The sequence below is a fragment of the Canis aureus genome, chromosome 38 (genome assembly GCF_053574225.1).
Source record: "Canis aureus isolate CA01 chromosome 38, VMU_Caureus_v.1.0, whole genome shotgun sequence".
NCBI lineage: Eukaryota > Metazoa > Chordata > Mammalia > Carnivora > Canidae > Canis > Canis aureus.
The window spans coordinates 9,204,893-9,227,735 of record NC_135648.1 but is presented as its reverse complement, the minus strand read 5'-3'; the positions used below and the strand labels follow the sequence as shown (position 1 = coordinate 9,227,735).

The following is a 22,843-nucleotide window of genomic DNA, read 5'->3' as shown; positions in this document are numbered from 1 at the left end:
TTAGGACAGTTTTAGATTCAGCAGGAGTTAAGGAAGGGAAGCACTTGAGCATACATAAAACGAGATCAATGCTTGTTCGAGGTCTGAACCATGAGGGATGCTTAGACCAAGAGCAGTTACCTAAGGGTTCAGTTTTCTACAGCTCTTTGTTAAGAATATCCCGTAGCACAGGGTTCAGAAACAAATGAGCACATAAGACAGTATTATATTAGTTCATGATGTTTATTATAGGGGTTGTTTACAGAAAAGTCTTCTTTCCCACTGTTAATTTAGGCATAAGAATATGGTGTTTGTGTCTCACATGACCTCCTATTAGAACTTTTATTTTAAAAAATCATAAAACTGTTTATATCAGGGAAGATATTAATATCAATTTTTTAAAAAGTGAGGAGGGTTGGAGATAGGAGTTCTGTTTTATCCCTTAGTAACTACGGCCAAACAAGGTATAGTACTTGGCCGGGTTCTTGCCACAGATGCATTTGGCTCCAGGCTGCAGCTCACAGAGTGGTTTGAAGGGGATGCAAAGACTTTTAGCTCCCATGGATGGAGCACCAGGTTCAAGATCTTGATCCCTGCAATTAAAAACAAATAATAATTCCGTTTACTTATGCTTCATATTCCCATTCGTTGTTACTGTGATCCTCACAAGTTCTGTTTGTTCCCATATTTACCTGGCAGTGGTCTTTTTGATCCAGTCTTCACAGTCAATTTCCCCACAGAATGGAATTTGAGCAATCTAATAAAAAAGGACAAATATTCAGTATTTATTAACTCCTATTCTGTAGAAGAACACTCGAGTGGTTATTAAACTGACAAACAGAAAGGACAGGTCTCCCAGCCTTTTTCAGGCCCTGGTACCTTTGAAAACCTGCAAGGAACACTACTCAGGAGGTGCCAGGGTTCAGAAAATGTTTTTCCAGGATCCCAAAACCCACACACCATAAAACATCAAGACAACACAAAAACATCTTTGTAACACACTTCAATGTCCAAATAAACTAGCTACAAAGCAGTCTCCGAAGAGAAGAAAGGAAGGATGAGCAGACCTGAGTCCTAACTCCAGCTGTACCTCCCTCATTTCAAATCTGGACTACCACCTGCCCTGCTTAGGTAAACAGTTACAAGGAGGACAGAGGGGAGATGACAAACAGTAAATGGATTTTGAAACTGGTATTAACAATAATAATTAACAATCAGGTAAACCTCACTTTATGTCACACTGTTATAGGTTAAGTGAATCATTTTTAAAGTCCAAAGGTACTCAAAAGTCAAAAATCATTTTGTATTATTAGAAAAAGCAACGTCTTAAATTTTCTTTCATAGATCATACAGAATAATGGGCAAACTCAAGAGACCTGGGATTTTACTCTCATTTTGAAATTCACTGCCTGCTGGAAAATCTCTAGCTTCGAATTTTCTTTTGTAAAATGTGTACTGGACTAGACAAGAATTAAGATGTCTTTCAGTTGTAAATCCTAAACTTTTCATATCATGTCTACTTCAAAATGAGGTTTGTATGCAATAACAATTATATAACAGTTCTACAGAATATTCCTGGAGATCGAGGTTAGTCATGAGATCAAAGGTGTGGACAATCCCCATACATTAGAAATGTCTGTTTAAAAACGGATAGGAAACTATCCAGCTTCATCAATTTCTTTTTTATTTATTTATTTATTTATTTTTTTCCCATCAATTTCTGATCAACTATTTAGAGCTACACATTTCATACTCAAACTAAGACTCTCCTGTAAACCCAAGGCACTCAGAATTTGGTTAAATATAGTTCAAAAGGCTTCTTTAAGAAGTAAAGTACAAGGACATTGACATTAGGAAATTACAAAAAGAACAAGTAATTCATCATGAACATTATTCCAGGGTGAGGAGTGGTTAGTCATCTGTCTCTTACGTTCGTTCAGCAAAATGTGTTAGCCAAATTCCCCAAATTGATAAACTGTTATTTTCATAATCTGTCTTAAGACAATGAAGAAGTGGCAAATTGCTAGGAAAATCTTGGGGGTGGGGTGGGAGTGAGTGGGTGAAGAAAAGGTGGAAGGGATGGAGGTAATACATATCTTAAAAGCTTTTAAAGGAAACTGTGCAATGAAAACTGGAAGTAAAAATAAACCTAGAGATACAAGAGCCAAAATAACCCAGAGTTACCCCTCCCATATTGAAACTTGGTAAATCATTAGCATTTGTACAAACAGCATGAAAAGAATGTACATTCATAAAAGTATTGTTTAAAATTAATTATAAAAGACAGAATGGGGGAAAAGTTTTAACCATGGTCACTGTGCAATGATAAAAATATTAAGACTTAAATCACAAAGATGTCTTTGGGTAATAAATTTAAATTTGGTTTCTCAGAAAATTTTATTTTTTTAACCCCCACACAGCTGTACTTTCAAATCTTTAACAGATTTTACAGTAAATGGCCTCATTTTCTTTTACTGCAATAAAAAATTACTGAGCCTTGAGAAGGTATATCTAAAATAATTTTTTTAAAGATTTTATTTATTTGAGAGAGTGACAGAGCATGACCAGAGGGGGTGGGACAGAGGGACAAGCAGGCTCCTCGCTGAGCAGAAAGCCTGATGTGGGGCTTGATCCCAGGACCCTGAGATCATGACCTGAGCCAGTCTGATGCTTAACTGACTGAGCCACCCAGGCACCCCTAAGATAATAATTTTTAGAACCTAAAATGGTATAGCGTGAAACAAACTCAAGTTACTTAGACTTATAAATGACAATTTTGTACAAACCCATGTTTCAATTCTTTGTAGCTTCAAAGTAAAGTATAGGTAATAAGACCAGAAATTTCTGATTATTTTTGCATGTAATTCATTTATATGAAAGGATAATACAGTTTCATGCTGTTTATTCAATTACAGAAAGGTCTTTAATTTTTTTATTATCTTTCTATGCTACAAAAAGATGTAATTTTTTGCAATGTATGAGATCTTCAATTCTGTGGTAGAAAATGATAATGATGAGAATTATCATTACTCAAAAATCACAGTGATCAACAGGTTAGCAATATATGTCAACGGTAAAAAAAACATATATTTTTATATATCTAACTATACAAAAATAACATTTTTCATTTAATAAAGATCATCCATCCCATTGGAAAAATTAACTCAAGTTCTATAAATCAGATATGATTGTTTTTTCATTTAGGCCAACAAAGAAGAGTAGAAAAATCAAACTTTCACCTACATTCAAGTTCCAAAGATCCCTTTCTCCTTCTCTCCACCTGGTAAAAACAGCTTTATTTACAATAGCCTCAAAGGTTGCTTGATGGTCAGTCACCACACCAAAGCTGACCGATGTGGTGTGAGGTGGGGGTGGAAGTGGCTACTGAATACAAGAAACCAAATCTACTCTAATCTCTATGTGCTCTTTGGACATTCAGCTAATATATACTACTTTGTGCTTTAGAATAGATGTTGAAATCTCTGACCTAATAGCAGAATAAAAGATATGACTCTACTAAGACCTGCTGAGATTCATTTCTTTGAAAGCAAGAGATTAACTGATAGTTACTCTATCGATTTATTAACTCTTATGTAATACCTTTACCAGACTGTATTGCAAACATGGATTACTACAGCACTTCTGTAATAGATGAAACTTTAAAATTCAGTAATGGAACAGAAATAAAATAATCATAAATAAATCACAGTGAAAGAAAAAGTACACACTGCATCAGCTAGATGGCTATTTCCTATTTCCCTAGCCTTCTATTAGAAGTACGTAATCCGAGTCAAGTGACAAATTATGGAAACCAGAAAGATGGAAGATCACAAAGGCAATAAACTAAAATAAAAAGGCAAGGATTGTGGATCTGAAGGGGATTTTAAGATTATCTATCTTGTACTCATTTTATAGAGCGGTAAACTGAGAGCCAAAGAGATTAACACTGTCCCAGCTCATGCAGTAACATATTAAGAGGTTATGACTCTAACCAATTAAAATTATGCCTTATACTCTCAGCATGAATTAAAAAGAAATAAGGGCGCCTGGCTGGCTCAGTTGGTGGAGCACACAACTCCTGATCTTGGGTTTGTGAGTTTAAGCCCCACAATGGGTATAGAGATTACTTTAAAATAAAATCTTAGGGCAGCCCAGATGGCTCAGCGGTTTAGCGCCGCCTTCGGTCCAGGGCGTGATCCTGGAGACCCAGGATCGAGTCCCACCTCAGGCTCCCTGCATGGAGCCTGCTTCTCCCTCTGCCTGTGTCTCTGCCTCTCTCTCTCTCTCTCTGAATAGTCCTAAAAAAAAAACATAAATAAATAAATAAATAAGCAAAAAGATACAGAGCAAAGTGCATTAAACTGAGGAGAAAGATCTAAATAGTAGGACAAAAAATAAATAAATAAATAAATAGTAGGACAAGTCTGCCTCTGTAGAGCTCAGGGTAATTCAGTTAGACTCTGGTCCATGGTTTTCTCTCATTTATAACCTGAGAACACAGGACTGGTTGTAAAATCAAGCATGAATACTAGAATACTAAAGTTCATAAGTGATTCATTCTAGTAATTAATAATTTTGCAAAACAGGACCTCTTCTCTATGATAATTAAAAGTTTCAGCTAAGAACATCTGCATACCCATAACACCTAAAACTTAAAATTTTAAAGAATCACTAGTACCTAATTAGAAAGACCTAGGTCTTTTAAAGGAGCCTGAAGTACCCACTCATTCTGAAAAATAGGCTTAGACATGAGCAGTATTTTCCCCTTTATTCTTCAGAAAAGTTCAATCAATTAAGATCAGGAAAAGTATAAATGGTCAGAGAATTGAAATTTTTTACATAGACTTTTTTTTTTTTAAGATTTTATTTATTTACTCATGAGAGACACAGAGAGAGAGAGAGAGAGCGGCAGACACACAGATCAGAGGGAGAAGCAGGCTTCATGCAGGGAGTCCCGACTTGGGACTCGATCCCGGGTCTCCAGGATCATGCCCTGGACTAAAGACAGCGCTAAACCGCTGAGCCCCCCGGGCTGCCCTTGACATAGACTTTTAATCTGATTTTAGGAATATGCACATTACATTACAGCAATGCTTACTTCAGGAACTTAATTCAGCTGAAAAGTGAAAAAAGTTTTTTTTAAAGATTTTATTTATTTGCGATAAAGAGAGAGTGAGCATGACCGGGGCAGAAGAGCAGAGAGGGAGGGAGAAGTAGGCTTTCCACTAAGCAGGGAGCCAGACATGAACTCAATCTCAGGACCCTGGGATCATGACCCGAGCTGAAGGCAGTTGCTTAACTGACTGAGCCACCCAGGCACCCCCCAAATTTCAAGATTTAAAACACTAGGGGTCATACAGAATGAATGTTGTTTAGCCAGCATTTCAATCATGAGAAAAAGCTTTTATATAATCAGTTCACAGTGCTATCCAAAAATGATACAATGCTGTAATGCTTTGAGAAAGCCAATGGAAAACAGAGGATAGAATGTGGAGTAATATATAATCCTGTTGTGTGACCGGCCTTGAAGGGATTAATATCATGCATAAATTCAGTGAGTCTTAAAATACCATTGCTGAAATATTTCTATATACGAAACATCTCAGAAGTCTCTTACCTTCCCAGAATCTAGCATTTTCTGGAAGTCTTCCATTGTATTGGCCACAACCATATGAGTCTTAAGGTCTTCAGAAGCCCTATTAAAATATAATTGCAAAAGAATACATGTTTTTTCTTACTAATATGACAAAGTTTTTTTTTTTTTTTTAATTAGTGCAATTTAACAAAAGAGCAATATCCTGGAAGTGAGAACATCTCAATTTGAATCTCAGCTTTGCTGCTAGCAGTGATATACTGTAAATCTCAGTGAACTCATCACCGTATTACTATTAACACTAAAGAAAAGGAGAATTTGCCAAGCATGCAACAGGTAATAATTACTTTTGTTATTGCCATTATATCTCTACTGACCAACATTCTATTCTATCCCTGGCTATACTGCTTACCATTTATGAGTCTGTGTTATTTTAAAACCTCTTTGGTCTTAGTTTTTTCCCTTCTACAAAATTGGAAAAGTAAGTCTAACTGTCGTTACAGGATTATTGTGAGACTCAAACACCAAACATGAAAATGTGTTAAAATAGCAAAGACCATAAATACACATTATTTGAGCTATTTTCATACACTATATAATTCTTTTATAAGAACTTCCAGTTTTATAAATGGAAATAAGTATTATTCTCTTTCCCATTCAAAATCACACATTACATGAGAACGACTCATGGGTGGTGACCAAGAAAGAGAAAGCATGTTTTTCTTTTCTGCATCTCAGGACTAAGACCATGTGAATTCTGTGCCAGTAACTGCCCGCTCTCCACCAAATCCTCTTCTTCTGACTTTTTCATAGTAAGCCAGGCCCCTGTAAGTTACAGCCAATGAAATCCAGAAAAAAAAAGTAAGTAAATAAACCACTTTTCAGGCTTAAGCCTTTATGAAACCTACATTATTAACAAATTTACTGAACAAAAATGTCAATGAAAAAACTGCTTTTTAGCCACTCTAAAGCAGTGGTTTTCCAACCAGAGATGTGCATCTGAATCACACAGAGAACATTTTAACACTACAGATAACCAGAACCTATCTTAAAACCACTGGATCAGAAACTCCAGGTGTGAGGCTCAGGTATGTTTCTATTCCTAAACCTCCCAGGTGACTGAAGAAAAATCTCTAGCAAAGAACCACTGTACTAAATAAATGCATTACCTTAAATAGCAGCAATAAGGACAGGCAGCTTTCCGATCTTTCACCTCTGACAATACTACCTGTTCTTAGTTCAGATGGACTTCAAATGTACTATTCATTAGCAGGCTAAGCAAATGTTTGACGTTAAGAGACTCATTATCATTCCCTTTCAGGGTAAGCAAGCAAAGAGAAGAGAAATCACTTGACCAAAATCACATAAGCACCAATGCTGAGGCTAAAATTAGTTCATTCCTTAAATGCATGATTTATTAAGGCCTAATACAAGTTTGGTACAAAGTATGAGAAGACCTATGAATACATAAGATGAAGGTGCTACCTTCTCCCAAAATGAGCCTCTACTGCAAGTGGTAGTGGGCCTTCCTCTTTGCCACAGGTGGGTAGGAAAGAAAATAAGGTGCCACACCTCTACACCGATCTTCTAGTGCCTCTGCCCTGATATTTCTGATTCTAGAAGACCCATCTCCACAGGCCAGGGCAACCCTGAAGCTTCCTTTTACCTCAGGCTTCCAATCCCAGTCAATAGTCTTAGCTACATGTCATAATTACGTGGGGAGCTTTTAAACTACAGCTGCCACCCTCACTCTAGACCAACTAAATTAACATCTCTGGAGAGGGGTTTAGGCACTGGTATTTTTTAAAGCTTCCTAGGTAGTGCTGCTAATGTGTATCCAGCAGGTGAGAATCAATGCCTTATCCCTCAAAGTTCTATGTCATAAAAGCCTGGACTTAAAGTCAACCCAAATTAGTCCATGGGTCAGACAGGCCAGCTCCGCAAATCGTAGAAGGCAGAAAGCCCTTGGAAAAATCATGATACCAAGTCAAAAACAAAGAGAAAGGCAAATTAAGAACCATGAGAGTTCAGAGAGAAAGATGACTTCCAGCTGGGGCACTCAAAAAATTCCTCGGTACAGCTCTCAAAAACTAGATCAGAGACAAAAGCAATCCTAAGGAACTAACCTTGTAAACAGGTTCACATGGATGTCTTCCAAAATAGCTTTAAGTTTAGTCTCAGCCTCATTATCAGCAACTGTCAGCTTTTCTCCAGTATCTCGTCTGACAGCTACAAACTGGCAGCTCTTCATATCACGTGGCCCAACTTCAAGTCTGATTGGAACCCCCTAAAAAACAAAAAAGGCATGATATATGCCTGTCTCCACTCATGGCTTTACCTACTATAAATCATAAAAACCCAAAACAAACAAACAAACAAAAACAAACAAACAAAAAAACCCAAAAAATCAAAGGCAGAAGCAAACAATAAAAAGTGCAGGCAATATTCCTGAGATCATACAGAAACCTATTCCAATAAGAACGTACAAAACTAAGAAAAAATGTACTGCCCAAGTGGTTTTGAGCTAAGAGTGTTTAATGGAAAAACATGAGGATAGTGCTGTCTAGATCAGTATTCCTAACTTTTCTCACAAAAGAGCAGCAGAGAAAGGTCCCTTTGTATGTATGACACAAGGTGGGAACCAGAGAAGGCTTTTTGAACTGAAGGCCACCCCAAATCACTTTGGCACATCTGTGACTCATTCATGGTACAATGGTGTGGTTTGGTTGGTAGGTCTTAGCTCTGGATACTCTAGCATGCACCAGCATCTGTGAAGGGCTTGTCAAAGCACAGACTTGCTGGGCTCTACCCGCTTCAATTTCTTATTACAGTAAGTCCAGGAATGGGGCCTAAAGGATCATATTTCTAACAAGTTCTCAAATGATGCTAGGACTACATTCTGGGAACCATTCCCCTATTCCCTTTGGATTCTACAAAGAAAGTATAGGAAGTTTAAGCCTGGGAATGTTCAACCCTTATGCATATTCCAGGAGGGGAAAAAGGCCCAGAGATACCTTATTTTTTAAGATCAAGAACCTTACCTGATAAACAGTAGGTGTTTTTTAAACTTCTTCTTGAGCAAATGATCTTCTAAAACTAATTTGGAGTTTTCCAATTTAAGTTAGGAGTCCCTATATATAGAGTTTATCTGATGAGAGTCCCCCAAATCAAAGTCACAGGAAAATTTTTAAGTGTTATTCCACAAAAAAAAGAAAAAGATTTACCTATAGGGAAGACTTATAAAATAATGAACACCATGGAACAAATTATTGTATGCTAAATATTACATCATTTTACTGTTTTTTCTTTATTCACCTAATGTATGCATGTGTTAACAGTGCTAACTGCAATGAGATTTACAAGAGGAATAAAAAGAAACAGATCCTGTCCTTTAGTTTCATGTTTTGTCAAGTAAATAAGGCATGCATACAGAAAATCAGAAGTGGGAAACTATCCTCAGCTGGAAGAGAGAAGGAAAGTTACTAGAAAAGGCAAAAATTAACGAGTAATTTCATCAAAACTGAGGAATATTCTTTAAAATAATTGACCTATACTTACAAAAATGCCCACGTCATGAAGGACAAAGAAAGGCTGAACAACTATACCTGAGTAAAGGAACTAAAATGACAAGCCAACTAGCAGCAACAGGACTGGCTCCTGTACTGGACGAGGAGAGCCATGGCAGCCCAGAGCAGGGCAACATACCCTCATTTGGGTGAGAGGGCATCTTAGCATGAGAATAACCTGGCATGGGGACGACACCTGGGTGGCTCAATGGTTGAGCACCTCCCTTTGGCCCAGGGCATGATTCTGGAGTCCCGGGATCAAGTCCCAAAGTCCCACATCAGTCTCCCTGCATGCAGCCTGCTTCTCCCTCTGCCTGTGTCTCTGCCTCTCTCTCTGTGTCTTTCATAAATAAATAAAATCTTTTAGGGATCCCTGGGTGGCGCAGCGGTTTGGCGCCTGCCTTTGGCCCAGGGCGCGATCCTGGAGACCCAGGATCGAATCCCACATCAGGCTCCCGGTGCATGGAGCCTGCTTCTCCCTCTGCCTATGTCTCTGCCTCTCTCTCTCTCTCTGTGACTATCATAAATAAATAAAAATTAAAAAAAAATAAAAAAATAAAATAAAAAAAATAAAATCTTTTAAAAAGAAGAGGAAAAAAGAAAAGTTAATTCACTCATATTATTTTCCCCTATTTTCATAATACAGGAAGAGGTACTAAAGAAGTGGGAGTCACTGGGCTCTGGAGTGGTAACCAAACCATAAGCCCCAGTTATTAAACTGGGTCTCCCAATCCATACACATCCCACCTCACCCCCTCAAATGCCTCTTTGTACAAAGTTAATCACTACCAAATGAATACGAAACTGGATCTTCCAAAATATTTTTTTTCCTCAGGAATCCTTGGATTAAATGGAGATAAAATGGCATTAAGAAGTACTATCAGTGCTTTTCACTAACTAGTGACCCCTCTCGGTGTTCTTTATTCTTAGGCATCTAGTTGAGAACTTAAGGTGCTCTGTTTTCTTCCTGAGAATTGAAGACAAGGAAGTTGTAGCAGAACCTACTCATACTAAGTATCTCCTTCACAGTGTGGGCTCATCAGGGTATTAACCAGAGGGAGAGAGGAACAAAGTCAAGTCAGTCGTACTAGGAGAAGTGAGGAGAGGAGGAACATAGAAGGGAGAAGTGTATATGGATGCCTTTTCTCCCCTTTCAATCCAACCAGTAGCAAAGAAAACGTTTCTCCTTTAATATCTGGAATCTCAGGCAAGAACGCATAGGGTCAAACAGGCTGCTACTGGAATCACACAACCACTATTTCTAAGTAAAAAAAAAAATACTGCAATTAAAGGAAAATTATGTCAGAAAATATTTATTTTTAAAGTCTTCATTAAAGGTAGGAGAATAAGTAAAGGGAATGGTGTATTATATAAAAGGGAACAAAATCAATATAACTACTAATTTTTAGCACAGAAGATTGACCTTAGGGGTCGATTAAAACAAATAGAGGTATATATACCAGCAACTCTGGGAACCCTGTATGTGTTCATACTGAATAATCCCAATGTTGCTGAGCTTCCACACTTGGAATCACCTTGGAGCTGCAATATTACTACATCTTCTCATCTATTTCCTGTAATAGGAGTTTAGAAATTCTTGACTACCCTAACTGCTTAATCTATTAAGATTCCCTTAGTAAAGCATATGAAAGAAGTTAAATTCGAGATGTTGGAAAAAATAGAATTTAGAAAATAGATCATCTACTAATGACAATGTGCAATAAATGAAATTCACATTAAAAACATTAAAATCAGAATTTAGCCTTGAATATACAAAATAAAATCAACAAATGGGTATGAAACAAAGTAGTATGAAAAACCAAATATGATATTAATTTATGTTTTACTGATCAGCTGTCAAAATGACAGCTAGGAGATAACCATGTACCATTATTCTGATAGTCTTACTGTTTAAATAGCTTATTTATTATATGAATTCCTGATATAAACATTTTAGTATAACATCCCTTTGAGGTTTATTAATCATATACAAGGTCTTCAAGAACATTTTTATCCTAATGTAATAAAAATAAACTTCCACAAAAAAGGTTTTAATTTTAACAAATATATAAACTTTAAGTATGACTCTTATCAAGATTTGGACTGTGTGAAAATTAAGTGAAATTTAAGTGAAGAAGAAAAAAAACCTACAACCATCCAAACAGAGAAGAGTAATGAGAAAGTCTTATGTTTTATAAAAGCTTACATAAAGAAAATCTAAATCCAAATTGGGAGTATGGAAGTAAAAGATGCAACTGAAGAATTTACCTTGAGTTCCCAGTGATTGAATTTCCAACCCGGAGAATAGTTATCTCGCAAATCAACTTTAACTCGAACATTAACACTGAGTAACCGCCTTCGATAATCATTGCATTTTATAATCAAAGCATCTCTGTCTTCTTCAGAAAGTGCATTTGTAATGCCACAAGGAATAACCACAACCTAGAACCAACATAGTATCACAAATTTATACAAAGAAATAGCATACAAAGTATTATAGTCATGCTGCTGCATGATATGCAGGAATCAAAACATCTGGGGAACAATAAATTTTAACACAGATCAACTTTTGTGATTTCTAATCTCCATGGAATGTCTACCAATCAGCTGCATATTACTCATCTATGCTAAGTGCACCTTCATTTGACCTACTATATTTCATTAAACTTCTTGTAAACCATTTCAAAAGACGATTTCTAAAAGTTTTGTATAAAAAGCAGCTAAAAATTAAGAGAGAAAAAAGTAACAGATATGATACACATAGCTACACAATACTAAGATAAAGACTGTATTTTATTTTATTTTTTTTTTTAATTTTTATTTATTTATGATAGTTACACACACAGAGAGAGAGAGAGAGGCGCAGAGACACAGGCAGAAGGAGAAGCAGGCTCCACGCACCGGGAGCCCGACGTGGGATTCGATCCCGGGTCTCCAGGATCGCGCCCTGGGCCAAAGGCAGGCGCTAAACCGCTGCGCCACCCAGGGATCCCAAGACTGTATTTTATAAAAAGAATGATAAACAGAAATATTTTTCTTACCTGAACAGAAGCTACACGCGGTGGTAATACTAAGCCCATGTTGTCTCCATGAACCATTGTCATAACACCAATAGTTCGAGTTGTCAGGCCCCAGGAGTTCTGATAGGCAAATTGTTTCTCTCCTGGTGTCTTTGGATCTTCAAAAATAATTTCAAACATTTTGGAAAAATTCTGCCCTAAATGATGTGATGTTGCTCCCTAAGATAGAGAAATACAAGCATTAATTTTAAGAACTAGTTATGCCTTTGAAAATGATTTTGGTAAGACCATACACTTTAAAATGATACTAGACAGGTTTTTTGTTCCTCGGTTTTCTTATATTAAGTTTTTAAAACCTAAATGATACAACAACGGCAGCCCGGGTGGCTCAGCGGTTTAGTGCCGCCTTCAGCCCAGGGCCTGATCCTGAAGACCCGGGATTGAGTCCCACTTCGGGCTCCCTGCATGTGAGCCACCCCTTTCACAGGAATAACTTCAACTTTGGTTAAAAAAAGAATCCATGCTTTGGTAATTCGGGATATAAGCCTTCACTTCACTGATCTTAGAGCATTATAAGAATGGGATAGGAAAGCTTGAAATTATAACATCGTCTAAAAAGCACATGAAATATGCTGATTTTTTTTTAAAAGAGTCTACTTCTCTGATGCCAAAAGTCTGTTGGATGTGCTCACAGGCTATGCTTATGGTCACCTATGAACCCTACACAGCACTTGCTGGGGTACCTGGATGGCTCTTCCACTAGCGGATATGAATGCTTCTATGGTAGTTGTGTAATCTCCTCCTGCAAATTTCTCCTTTTCAGTCTTTCTGCCTTTTACAACAGGAATTGCCAGGAGTTCTTCGTATACCTTAGCATATAAGTCAAGTATCTGTAAGACCTGTAACAAAATTTTAAATATGAAAGCACTCACATTTATGGTGTATTTTATTTCTTAGAGACCTTTAAAACTATACTATTTTAAACCAACTATGGTGGGAAAAGCACATCAAACAATAAAAACATTTTCATACAGAAAGTTAAAGCACAGGTGGAGGGGCAAGATGGCGAAGAGTAGGGTCTCCAAATCACCTGTCTCCACCAAATTACCTAGAAAACCTTCAAATTATCCTGAAAATCTATGAATTCGGCCTGAGAATTAAAGAGAGAACACCTGGAATGCTACAGTGAGAAGAGTTCGCGCTTCTATCAAGGTAGGAAGACGGGGGAAAAAGAAATAAAGAAACAAAGGCATCCAAGGGGGAGGGGCCCCGCAAGGAGCTGGGCTGAGGCCAGGGCGAGGGTCCCCAGGACAGGAGAGCCCCGTCCCGGAGAAGCAGGAGCTGCACCGACCTTCCCGGGGGAAAGGGGCTCGCGGGGAGGTGGAGCAGGACCCAGGAGGGCGGGGATGTCCTCAGGTTCCCTGGGACAGTAACAGAGCAACTGCGCACCCAGGAGAGTGCGCCGAGCTCCCTAAGGGCTGCAGCGAGCACGGCAGACCCGGAGCAGCTCGGAGGGGCACAGGCGGCGGCTCCGCGGAGGGGGCTGCGGGGCGGGAGCAGCTCGGAGGGGCTCGGGCAGAGGAAGAGGCTCCGTGCGGAGGGGGCTGCGCGGTTCCAGGAGCAGCTCGGAGGGGCTCGGGAGGCGGCTCCGCGGAGGGGGCTGCGCGGCCGGGAGCGCGAATCCAACAGCACAGGGCGCCGGGACACAGCCCAGGATCTGGCCTCCCCCTGGGACAGGCAGAGGCCCGGAGGGCCCAGGACAGCAAGGACGCTCCTGCCCCAGCTGAGCAGATCAGCGGCCCCGCCCCGGAGCCTCCAGGCCCTGCAGACGGAGGAGTTCCTGCCGGAGCTGAATCCAGGTGTCCAGAGCTGGCCCCGCCACTGGGGCTGTTGCTCCTGGGGCCTCACGGGGTAAACGACCCCCACTGAGCCCTGCACCAGGCAGGGGCACAGCAGCTCCCCCAACTGCTAACACCTGAAAATCAGCACAACAGGCCCCTCCCCCAGAAGACCATCTAGACGGACAATTTCCAGGGGAATCCAAGGGACTTAAAGTACACAGAATCAGAAGATACTCCCCAGTGGTTCTTTTTTTTCTCTTTCTCTTTTTTTGTTGTTGTTGTTTTGTTTTGCTTTTTGATTTCCTTCCCCCACCCCTTTTTTCCTTTCTTTCTTTTTCTTTCTCTTTTTCTTCTTTTTTTTCGTTTTTTTTCTTCCTTTTTTTTCCCTCTTTCTCTTTTCTTTCCTTCTTTATCTCCTCTCTTTTTCTCCTTTTCCCAATACAACTTGCTTTTGGCCACTCTGCACTGAGCAAAATGACTAGAAGGAAAACTTCACCTCAAAAGAAAGAATCAGAAACAGTCTCTCTCCCACAGAGTTACAAAATCTGGATTACAATTCAATGTCAGAAAGCCAATTCAGAAGCACTATTATACAGCTACTGGTGGCTCTAGAAAAAAGCATAAAGGACTCAAGAGACTTCATGACTGCAGAATTTAGAGCTAATCAGGCAGAAATTAAAAATCAATTGAATGAGACGCAATCCAAACTAGAAGTCCTAACGACGAGGGTTAACGAGGTGGAAGAACGAGTGAGTGACCTAGAAGACAAGTTGATAGCAAAGAAGGAAACTGAGGAAAAAAGAGACAAACAACGAAAAGACCATGAAGATACATTAAGGGAAATAAACGACAGCCTGAGGAAGAAAAACTTACGTTTAATTGGTGTTCCCGAGGGCTCCAAAAGGGACAGAGGGCCAGAATATGTATTTGAACAAATTCTAGCTGAAAACTTTCCTAATCTGGGAAGGGAAACAGGCATTCAGATCCAGGAAATAGAGAGATCCTCCCCTAAAATCAATAAAAACCGTTCAACACCTCGACATTTAATAGTGAAGCTTGCAAATTCCAAAGATAAAGAGAAGATCCTTAAAGCAGCAAGACACAAGAAATCCCTGACTTTTATGGGGAGGAGTATTAGGGTAACAGCAGACCTCTCCACAGAGACCTGGCAGGCCAGAAAGGGCTGGCAGGATATATTCAGGGTCCTAAATGAGAAGAACATGCAACCAAGAATACTTTATCCAGCAAGGCTCTCATTCAAAATGGAAGGAGAGATAAAGAGCTTCCAAGACAGGCAGCAACTAAAAGAATATGTGACCTCCAAACCAGCTCTGCAAGAAATTTTAAGGGGGACTCTTAAAATTCCCCTTTAAGAAGAAGTTCAGTGGAACAGTCCACAAAAACAAAGACTGAATAGATATCATGATGACACTAAACTCATATCTCTCAATAGTAACTCTGAATGTGAACGGGCTTAATGACCCCATCAAAAGGCGCAGGGTTTCAGACTGGATAAAAAAGCAGGACCCATCTATTTGCTGTCTACAAGAGACTCATTTTAGACAGAAGGACACCTACAGCCTGAAAATAAAAGGTTGGAGAACCATTTACCATTCGAATGGTCCTCAAAAGAAAGCAGGGGTAGACATCCTTATATCAGATAAACTAAAATTTACCCCGAAGACTGTAGCGAGAGATGAAGAGGGACACTATATCATACTTAAAGGATCTATCCAACAAGAGGACTTAACAATCCTCAATATATATGCCCCGAATGTGGGAGCTGCCAAATATATAAATCAATTATTAACCAAAGTGAAGAAATACTTAGATAATAATACACTTATACTTGGTGACTTCAATCTAGCTCTTTCTACCCTCGATAGGTCTTCTAAGCACAACATCTCCAAAGAAACGAGAGCTTTAAACGATACACTGGACCAGATGGATTTCACAGATATCTACAGAACTTTACATCCAAACGCAACTGAATACACATTCTTCTCAAGTGCAGATGGAACTTTCTCCAGAATAGACCACATACTGGGTCACAAATCGGGTCTGAACCGATACCAAAAGATTGGGATCGTCCCCTGCAGATTCTCAGACCATAATGCCTTGAAATTAGAACTAAATCACAAGAAGAAGTTTGGAAGGACCTCAAACACGTGGAGGTTAAGGACCATCCTGCTAAAAGATGAAAGGGCCAAACAGGAAATTAAGGAAGAATTAAAAAGATTCATGGAAACTAATGAGAATGAAGATAAAACCGTTCAAAATCTTTGGGATGCAGCAAAAGCAGTCCTAAGGGGGAAATACATCGCAATACAAGCATCCATTCAAAAACTGGAAAGAACTCAAATACAAAAGCTAACCTTACACATAAAGGAGCTAGAGAAAAAACAGCAGATAGATCCTACACCCAGCAGAAGAAGAGAGTTAATAAAGATTCGAGCAGAACTCAACGAAATCGAGACCAGAAGAACTGTGGAACAGATCAACAGAACCAGGAGTTGGTTGGTTGAAAGAATTAATAAGATAGATAAACCATTAGCCAGCCTTATTAAAAAGAAGAGAGAGAAGACTCAAATTAATAAAATCATGAATGAGAAAGGAGAGATCACTACCAACACCAAGGAAATACAAACGATTTTAAAAACATATTATGAACAGCTATACGCCAATAAATTAGGCAATCTAGAAGAAATGGACGCATTCCTGGAAAGCCACAAACTACCAAAACTAACAGGAAGAAATAGAAAACCTGAACAGGCCAATAACCAGGGAGGAAATTGAAGCAGTCATCAAAAACCTCCCAAGACACAAGAGTCCAGGGCCAGATGGCTTCCCAGGGGAATTTTATCAAACGTTTAAAGAAGAAACCATACCTATTCTCCTAAAGCTGTTTGGAAAGATAGAAAGAGATGGAGTACTTCCAAATTCATTCTATGAGGCCAGCATCACCTTAATTCCAAAACCAGACAAAGACCCCACCAAAAAGGAGAATTACAGACCAGTATCCCTGATAACATGGATGTAAAAATTCTCAACAAGATACTGGCCAATAGGATCCAACAGTACATTAAGAAAATTATTCACCATGACCAAGTAGGATTTATCCCCGGGACACAAGGCTGGTTCAACACCCATAAAACAATCAATGTGATTCATCATATCAGCAAGAGAAAAACCAAGAACCATAAGATCCTCTCATTAGATGCAGAGAAAGCATTTGACAAAATACAGCATCCATTCCTGATCAAAACTCTTCAGAGTGTAGGGATAGAGGGAACATTCCTAAACATCTTAAAAGCCATCTACGAAAAGCCCACAGCAAATATCATTCTCAATGGGGAAGCACTGGGAGCCTTTCCCCTAAGATCAGGAACAAGACAGGGATGTCCACTCTCACCACTGCTGTTCAACATAGTATTGGAAGTCCTAGCCTCAGCAATCAGACAACAAAAAGACATTAAAGGCATTCAAATTGGCAAAGAAGAAGTCAAACTCTCCCTCTTCGCCGATGACATGATACTCTACCTAGAAAACCCAAAAGTATCCACCCCAAGATAGCTAGAACTCATACAGCAATTCGGTAGCGTGGCAGGATACAAAATCAATGCCCAGAAATCAGTGGCATTTCTATACACTAACAATGAGACTGAAGAAAGAGAAATTAAGGAGTCAATCCCATTTACAATTGCACCCAAAAGCATAAGATACCTAGGAATAAACCTCACCAAAGAGGTAAAGGATCTATACCCTCAAAACTATAGAACACTTCTGAAAGAAATTGAGGAAGACACAAAGAGATGGAAAAATATTCCATGCTCATGGATTGGCAGAATTAATATTGTGAAAATGTCAATGTTACCCAGGGCAATATACACGTTTAATGCAATCCCTATCAAAATACCATGGACTTTCTTCAGAGAGTTAGAACAAATTATTTTAAGATTTGTGTGGAATCAGAAAAGACCCTGAATAGCCAGGGGAATTTTAAAAAAGAAAACCATATCTGGGGGCATCACAATGCCAGATTTCAGGTTGTACTACAAAGCTGTGGTCATCAAGACAGTGTGGTACTGGCACAAAAACAGACACATAGATCAATGGAACAGAATAGAGAACCCAGAAGTGGACCCTGAACTTTATGGTCAGCTAATAGTCGATAAAGGAGGAAAGACTATCCATTGGAAGAAAGACAGTCTCTTCAATAAATGGTGCTGGGAAAATTGGACATCCACATGCAGAAGAATGAAACTAGACCACTCTCTTTCACCAGACACAAAGATAAACTCAAAATGGATGAAAGATCTAAATGTGAGACAAGATTCCATCAAAATCCTAGAGAAGAACACAGGCAACACCCTTTTTGAACTCGGCCACAGTAACTTCTTGCAAGATATATCCACCAAGGCAAAAGAAACAAAAGCAAAAATGAACTTTTGGGACTTCATCAAGATAAGAAGCTTTTACACAGCAAAGGATACAGTCAACAAAACTAAAAGACAACCTACAGAATGGGAGAAGATATTTGCAAATGACATATCAGATAAAGGGCTAGTTTCCAAGATCTATAAAGAACTTATTAAACTCAACACCAAAGAAACAAACAATCCAATCATGAAATGGGCAAAAGACATGAACAGAAATCTCACAGAGGAAGACATAGACATGGCCAACATGCATATGAGAAAATGCTCTGCATCACTTGCCATCAGGGAAATACAAATCAAAACCACAATGAGATACCACCTCACACCAGTGAGAATGGGGAAAATTAACAAGGCAGGAAACCACAAATGTTGGAGAGGATGCGGAGAAAAGGGAACCCTCTTACACTGTTGGTGGGAATGTGAACTGGTGCAGCCACTCTGGAAAACTGTGTGGAGGTTCCTCAAAGAGTTAAAAATAGACCTGCCCTACGACCCAGCAATTGCACTGTTGGGGATTTACCCCAAAAATACAGATGCAGTGAAACGCCGGGACACCTGCACCCCGATGTTTCTAGCAGCAATGTCCACAATAGCCAAACTGTGGAAGGAGCCTCAGTGTCCATCGAAAGATGAGTGGATAAAGAAGATGTGGTTTATGTATACAATGGAATATTACTCAGCTATTAGAAATGACAAATACCCACCATTTGCTTCAACGTGGATGGAACTGGAGGGTATTATGCTGAGTGAAGTAAGTCAATCGGAGAAGGACAAACATTATATGTTCTCATTCATATGGGGAATATAAATAATAGTGAAAGGGAATATAAGGGAAGGGAGAAGAAATGTGTGGGAAATATCAGAAAGGGAGACAGAACGTAAAGACTGCTAACTCTGGGAAACGAACTAGGGGTGGTAGAAGGGGAGGAGGGCAGGGGGTGGGAGTGATTGGGTGACGGGCACTGGGGGTTATTCTGTATGTTGGTAAATTGAACACCAATAAAAAAATAAAAAATAAAAATAAATAAATATAGAAAAAAAAAAAAAGAAAGGTTAAAGCAGCCAGTGTGTATATATATATAAGGAAGACATTCAACAAAGTAGTGTAAAAAGAAGTTGAGTAACTTCTTAAAATGTTCATAAATTCAGAATATAAGAAAAAAAGTTTATTAATGATATATTTATAGTAACCAAGATAAAAATCTTCTGAAGAATAATTAATTTCATCCCCGGGATTATAATTTTCTTCATACCTGGAAGCCCAAAAATATTTTCATCTGAAAATCTAAAACAGCACTTTTCTAATAAAACTTCATTAAAGCCGTTTCTTAAGTCCATGTACATTTGTATTAACTTGTTTTCTTCTTCTATTTAACAGGTGATACATAAATTTCAAGTAACAAAGTTAAGTATATGAGGAAATTATCTTTTAAGGTTATTTTGAGATCAAATTTCAGTTTAGAGTCATTGATTAAATGATTACTATGTAAACAGATAACACTATATTACTTACAGGTGGGGGAGAGGGGGGAAGCACAGCCCAGACAAAGACATGGAACACAATTAATAAGGAAGACAACTCTTCATACCTCTTCTGCTGCTTCTTCAAAAGTGGCAAATGCACTGTGCCCTTCCTGCCAGAGGAATTCACGAGTACGTAGGAAAGGCTGAGGATGTTTGAATTCCCAACGCTGGCAGAAGCAAGAACACAATTTGATCATTATGGAGAGTTTTCCCATTTTTATTAACAGTTTAATGTGGCAAGTAATCAGAAATCATAACTGTAATTCATAATTGTGATAACAAAATGCTTCCATTCTCTTAATCCTTTGAATCTAAAAATATGGAAGAACAAAACGCGCTTTAAAAAAGTGTAAGAATAATGAAAGAATAAAAGAGGGGTAGCCCCGGTGACGCAGCGGTTTAGCCTGCAGCCCAGGGTGTGATCCTGGAGACCCTGGATCGAGTCCCACGTTAGGCTCTCTGCATGGAGCCTGCTTCTCCCTCTGCCTGTGTCTCTGCCTCTCTCTCTCTCTCTCTGCATCTCTATGAATAAATAAATAAATAAATAAATCTTAAACAAAAGAAAGAAAGAAAGAATAAAAGAGTACGTACGTACCACCACATTGCACCACTGATTGAGCCTGATGGGCAGGTCTCTGTGTGACTGCACCCATTTTGCATACGCAGGATACATTACTGCAAAGATACAGGAAGATAGTCACTGAAGCTAGTCACTGAAGGTTTCATTTCTTTTTGAAGGCTGGTCAGAGTTATACCAGCCAAATAAGTAACAAATTAAAATGCTGTGTTTATGTAAATGTGTTTCCAACGCGTGTAACATTATTGCATAAAGCAAATTAAATTACTCAAGTAAATAAAGCAACTTAAACGTGACCTGATTTTCTGTTCTTCACACTGAGATTTACACTTCATATTTAATTTGACTGCTTTTCAGCTGTTTTATTTCCAGAAACACTAAATGAAGATACAGCATATCATGCTCTCTGTTAATTTCTCCACAGTCATTATGCTGGTCACTTCCCACATTCAATCCACAAAGTCAATTTCATAACCTTAGTATCAAAGATGCCGAATCTGAGCATAGAAAAGTTAACTAACTTGCTCTTAGCACAGTTATCTATTCAAACTAGAATGCAGATTAAATCTATCCAACTCAGGGACGCCCGGGTGGCTCAGCAGTTGAGCATCTATCTGCCTTTGGCTCAGGGGGTGATCCCACAGTCCCCAGATCGAGTTCCACATCGGGCTCCCTGCATGGAGCCTGCTTCTCCCTCTGCCTACACCTCTGCCTCTCTGTCTCTCATGAATAAATAAATAAAGCCTTTAAAAAAAAATAACAAAAAAAAAAATCTATCCAATGCATCTATCCAGAGAATGAACGCTCTTGCCATGAACTGTTAAAGTGAAGGTGTCTGTCTTATCTCCACCTACTCATGACTATCTAAAATTACTAAAGATTGCCAATCTGAAAAAAGTTGGTGTCACATTTCAATAATGCATCCTTATAATATACAAAAGCATCAGTAGAAGTATGAAGTAAAGAGCAAAGAATCCTTCATTCAAGATGGATAATCACTTAGGAAAACACTGACAAGCCCCAAAACTCAAGATTGCCAAGTGATGCTCTCATTTACTATGTGTAATGTTAGGAAAATCACTTAATCTTTCAGAGACCTATTTTTTTAATCTGAAAAATTGCTGCCTCCACCTTCCTCATTCACTATTATAAGAATATAATACATAAATGAAATCACTTAGTAATCTATAGAAACTCTATACAAATATCATATTAAAATAAGTAACAAAATTTGTAAGAAAATACGGCATAAAACATCAGCGTTGGCAAACTTGTATGATTATAAGTTTAATAAGTTTAATTCCAAGAATTAAAATTATTCCAAGAATGAAAGTCTTGTAAAGTTCTGAAAAATTATAGTATCAAATAAAAAAAATGATTTAAGTGGTTTAAAAAAATACCTTTACTCTAACGATAAAGAGCTCTGCAATGAATACTGCATAGAAACTAAAATTTTATGCATCCTCAGTGTACATTCATCTTTATCAACACTCGTTAAACTACGTGCTGTCAAGAAGGATCATAAACGTCACAAAGTCAGCATTGAGAGGACACTACAGCCGTGTCTCTGTTTCATATCGCAGTGCTCGCTCTCCTATGCCCAGAGGCCCATCCTCACCTGTCTCACTAGTAGGACGGACGGCAATTGGTTCAGCCAACTCTGTTTTGCCGGATCTTGTAACCCAAGCAACCTAGTAAAATAAAATCATTTTCCATATATATGTATCTTTAATGGCATTTTAGACAAATGGCACAAGTACAGGCAAATCTCTATTTCCATTTTTGCTATAGAAATTAAGGCAAGTTAAGATAACTGCCCCTGTTCATGCTAAGAAAAGTAGATACTTACTGTCCTTATAAATATTTAGCAAAAAGTAAGAGCCAGCTAATACAAGAAACAGAATTGTAATTTGCCCTGAAGGTAGAAATATATACGCTTTGTTTTTTGAAATGGCTTTAGATTTCTCTAAATTGGTTGTTATAACTTGCCAATTAAATTACTGTTCAAGTGCAAACTGAAAACGTACTTTTGAGTTTATGAGAGAAAACTGCAAAAATAAATATAGCAAGCTAACTTACCTCGGGAGCAAAGTCAGCAACATGAGTCTTCTCTTTCTCTAACGCACCTTGAGACACAAACATGGGGAAATAGCAGTTTTCAACACCAAGTTTCTTGATCTCAGCATCAAAAAAGTCCTTGATGGATTCCCAAATGGAATATGCCCAGGGACGAAGAATATAGCAGCCACTTACATCATAATATTCAATCATTTCTGACTTTGTGATGACCTTTTTAAAAAAAAG

General features: G+C 38.5%; 1 protein-coding gene across 2 annotated transcripts in view; it reads right to left on the bottom strand.

The window, feature by feature from the left end:
• Nucleotides 1-203: 203 nt before the first annotated feature.
• The window catches only part of EPRS1 (glutamyl-prolyl-tRNA synthetase 1), a 69,102-nt gene continuing 46,462 nt past the window's right edge, over nt 204-22,843 (bottom strand). For both annotated transcript variants that reach the window (XM_077886893.1, XM_077886894.1), the window contains 11 exons: nt 22,619-22,828; nt 22,158-22,230; nt 20,558-20,637; nt 20,028-20,129; nt 12,902-13,057; nt 12,180-12,377; nt 11,407-11,580; nt 7,699-7,859; nt 5,597-5,675; nt 672-736; nt 204-572 (listed from right to left, as the gene is read on the bottom strand). In XM_077886893.1, the coding sequence (XP_077743019.1) occupies nt 422-572; nt 672-736; nt 5,597-5,675; nt 7,699-7,859; nt 11,407-11,580; nt 12,180-12,377; nt 12,902-13,057; nt 20,028-20,129; nt 20,558-20,637; nt 22,158-22,230; nt 22,619-22,828 (1,449 nt within the window). In that variant the 3' untranslated portion in view covers nt 204-421. The remainder of the gene's footprint in view (nt 573-671; nt 737-5,596; nt 5,676-7,698; nt 7,860-11,406; nt 11,581-12,179; nt 12,378-12,901; nt 13,058-20,027; nt 20,130-20,557; nt 20,638-22,157; nt 22,231-22,618; nt 22,829-22,843) is intronic.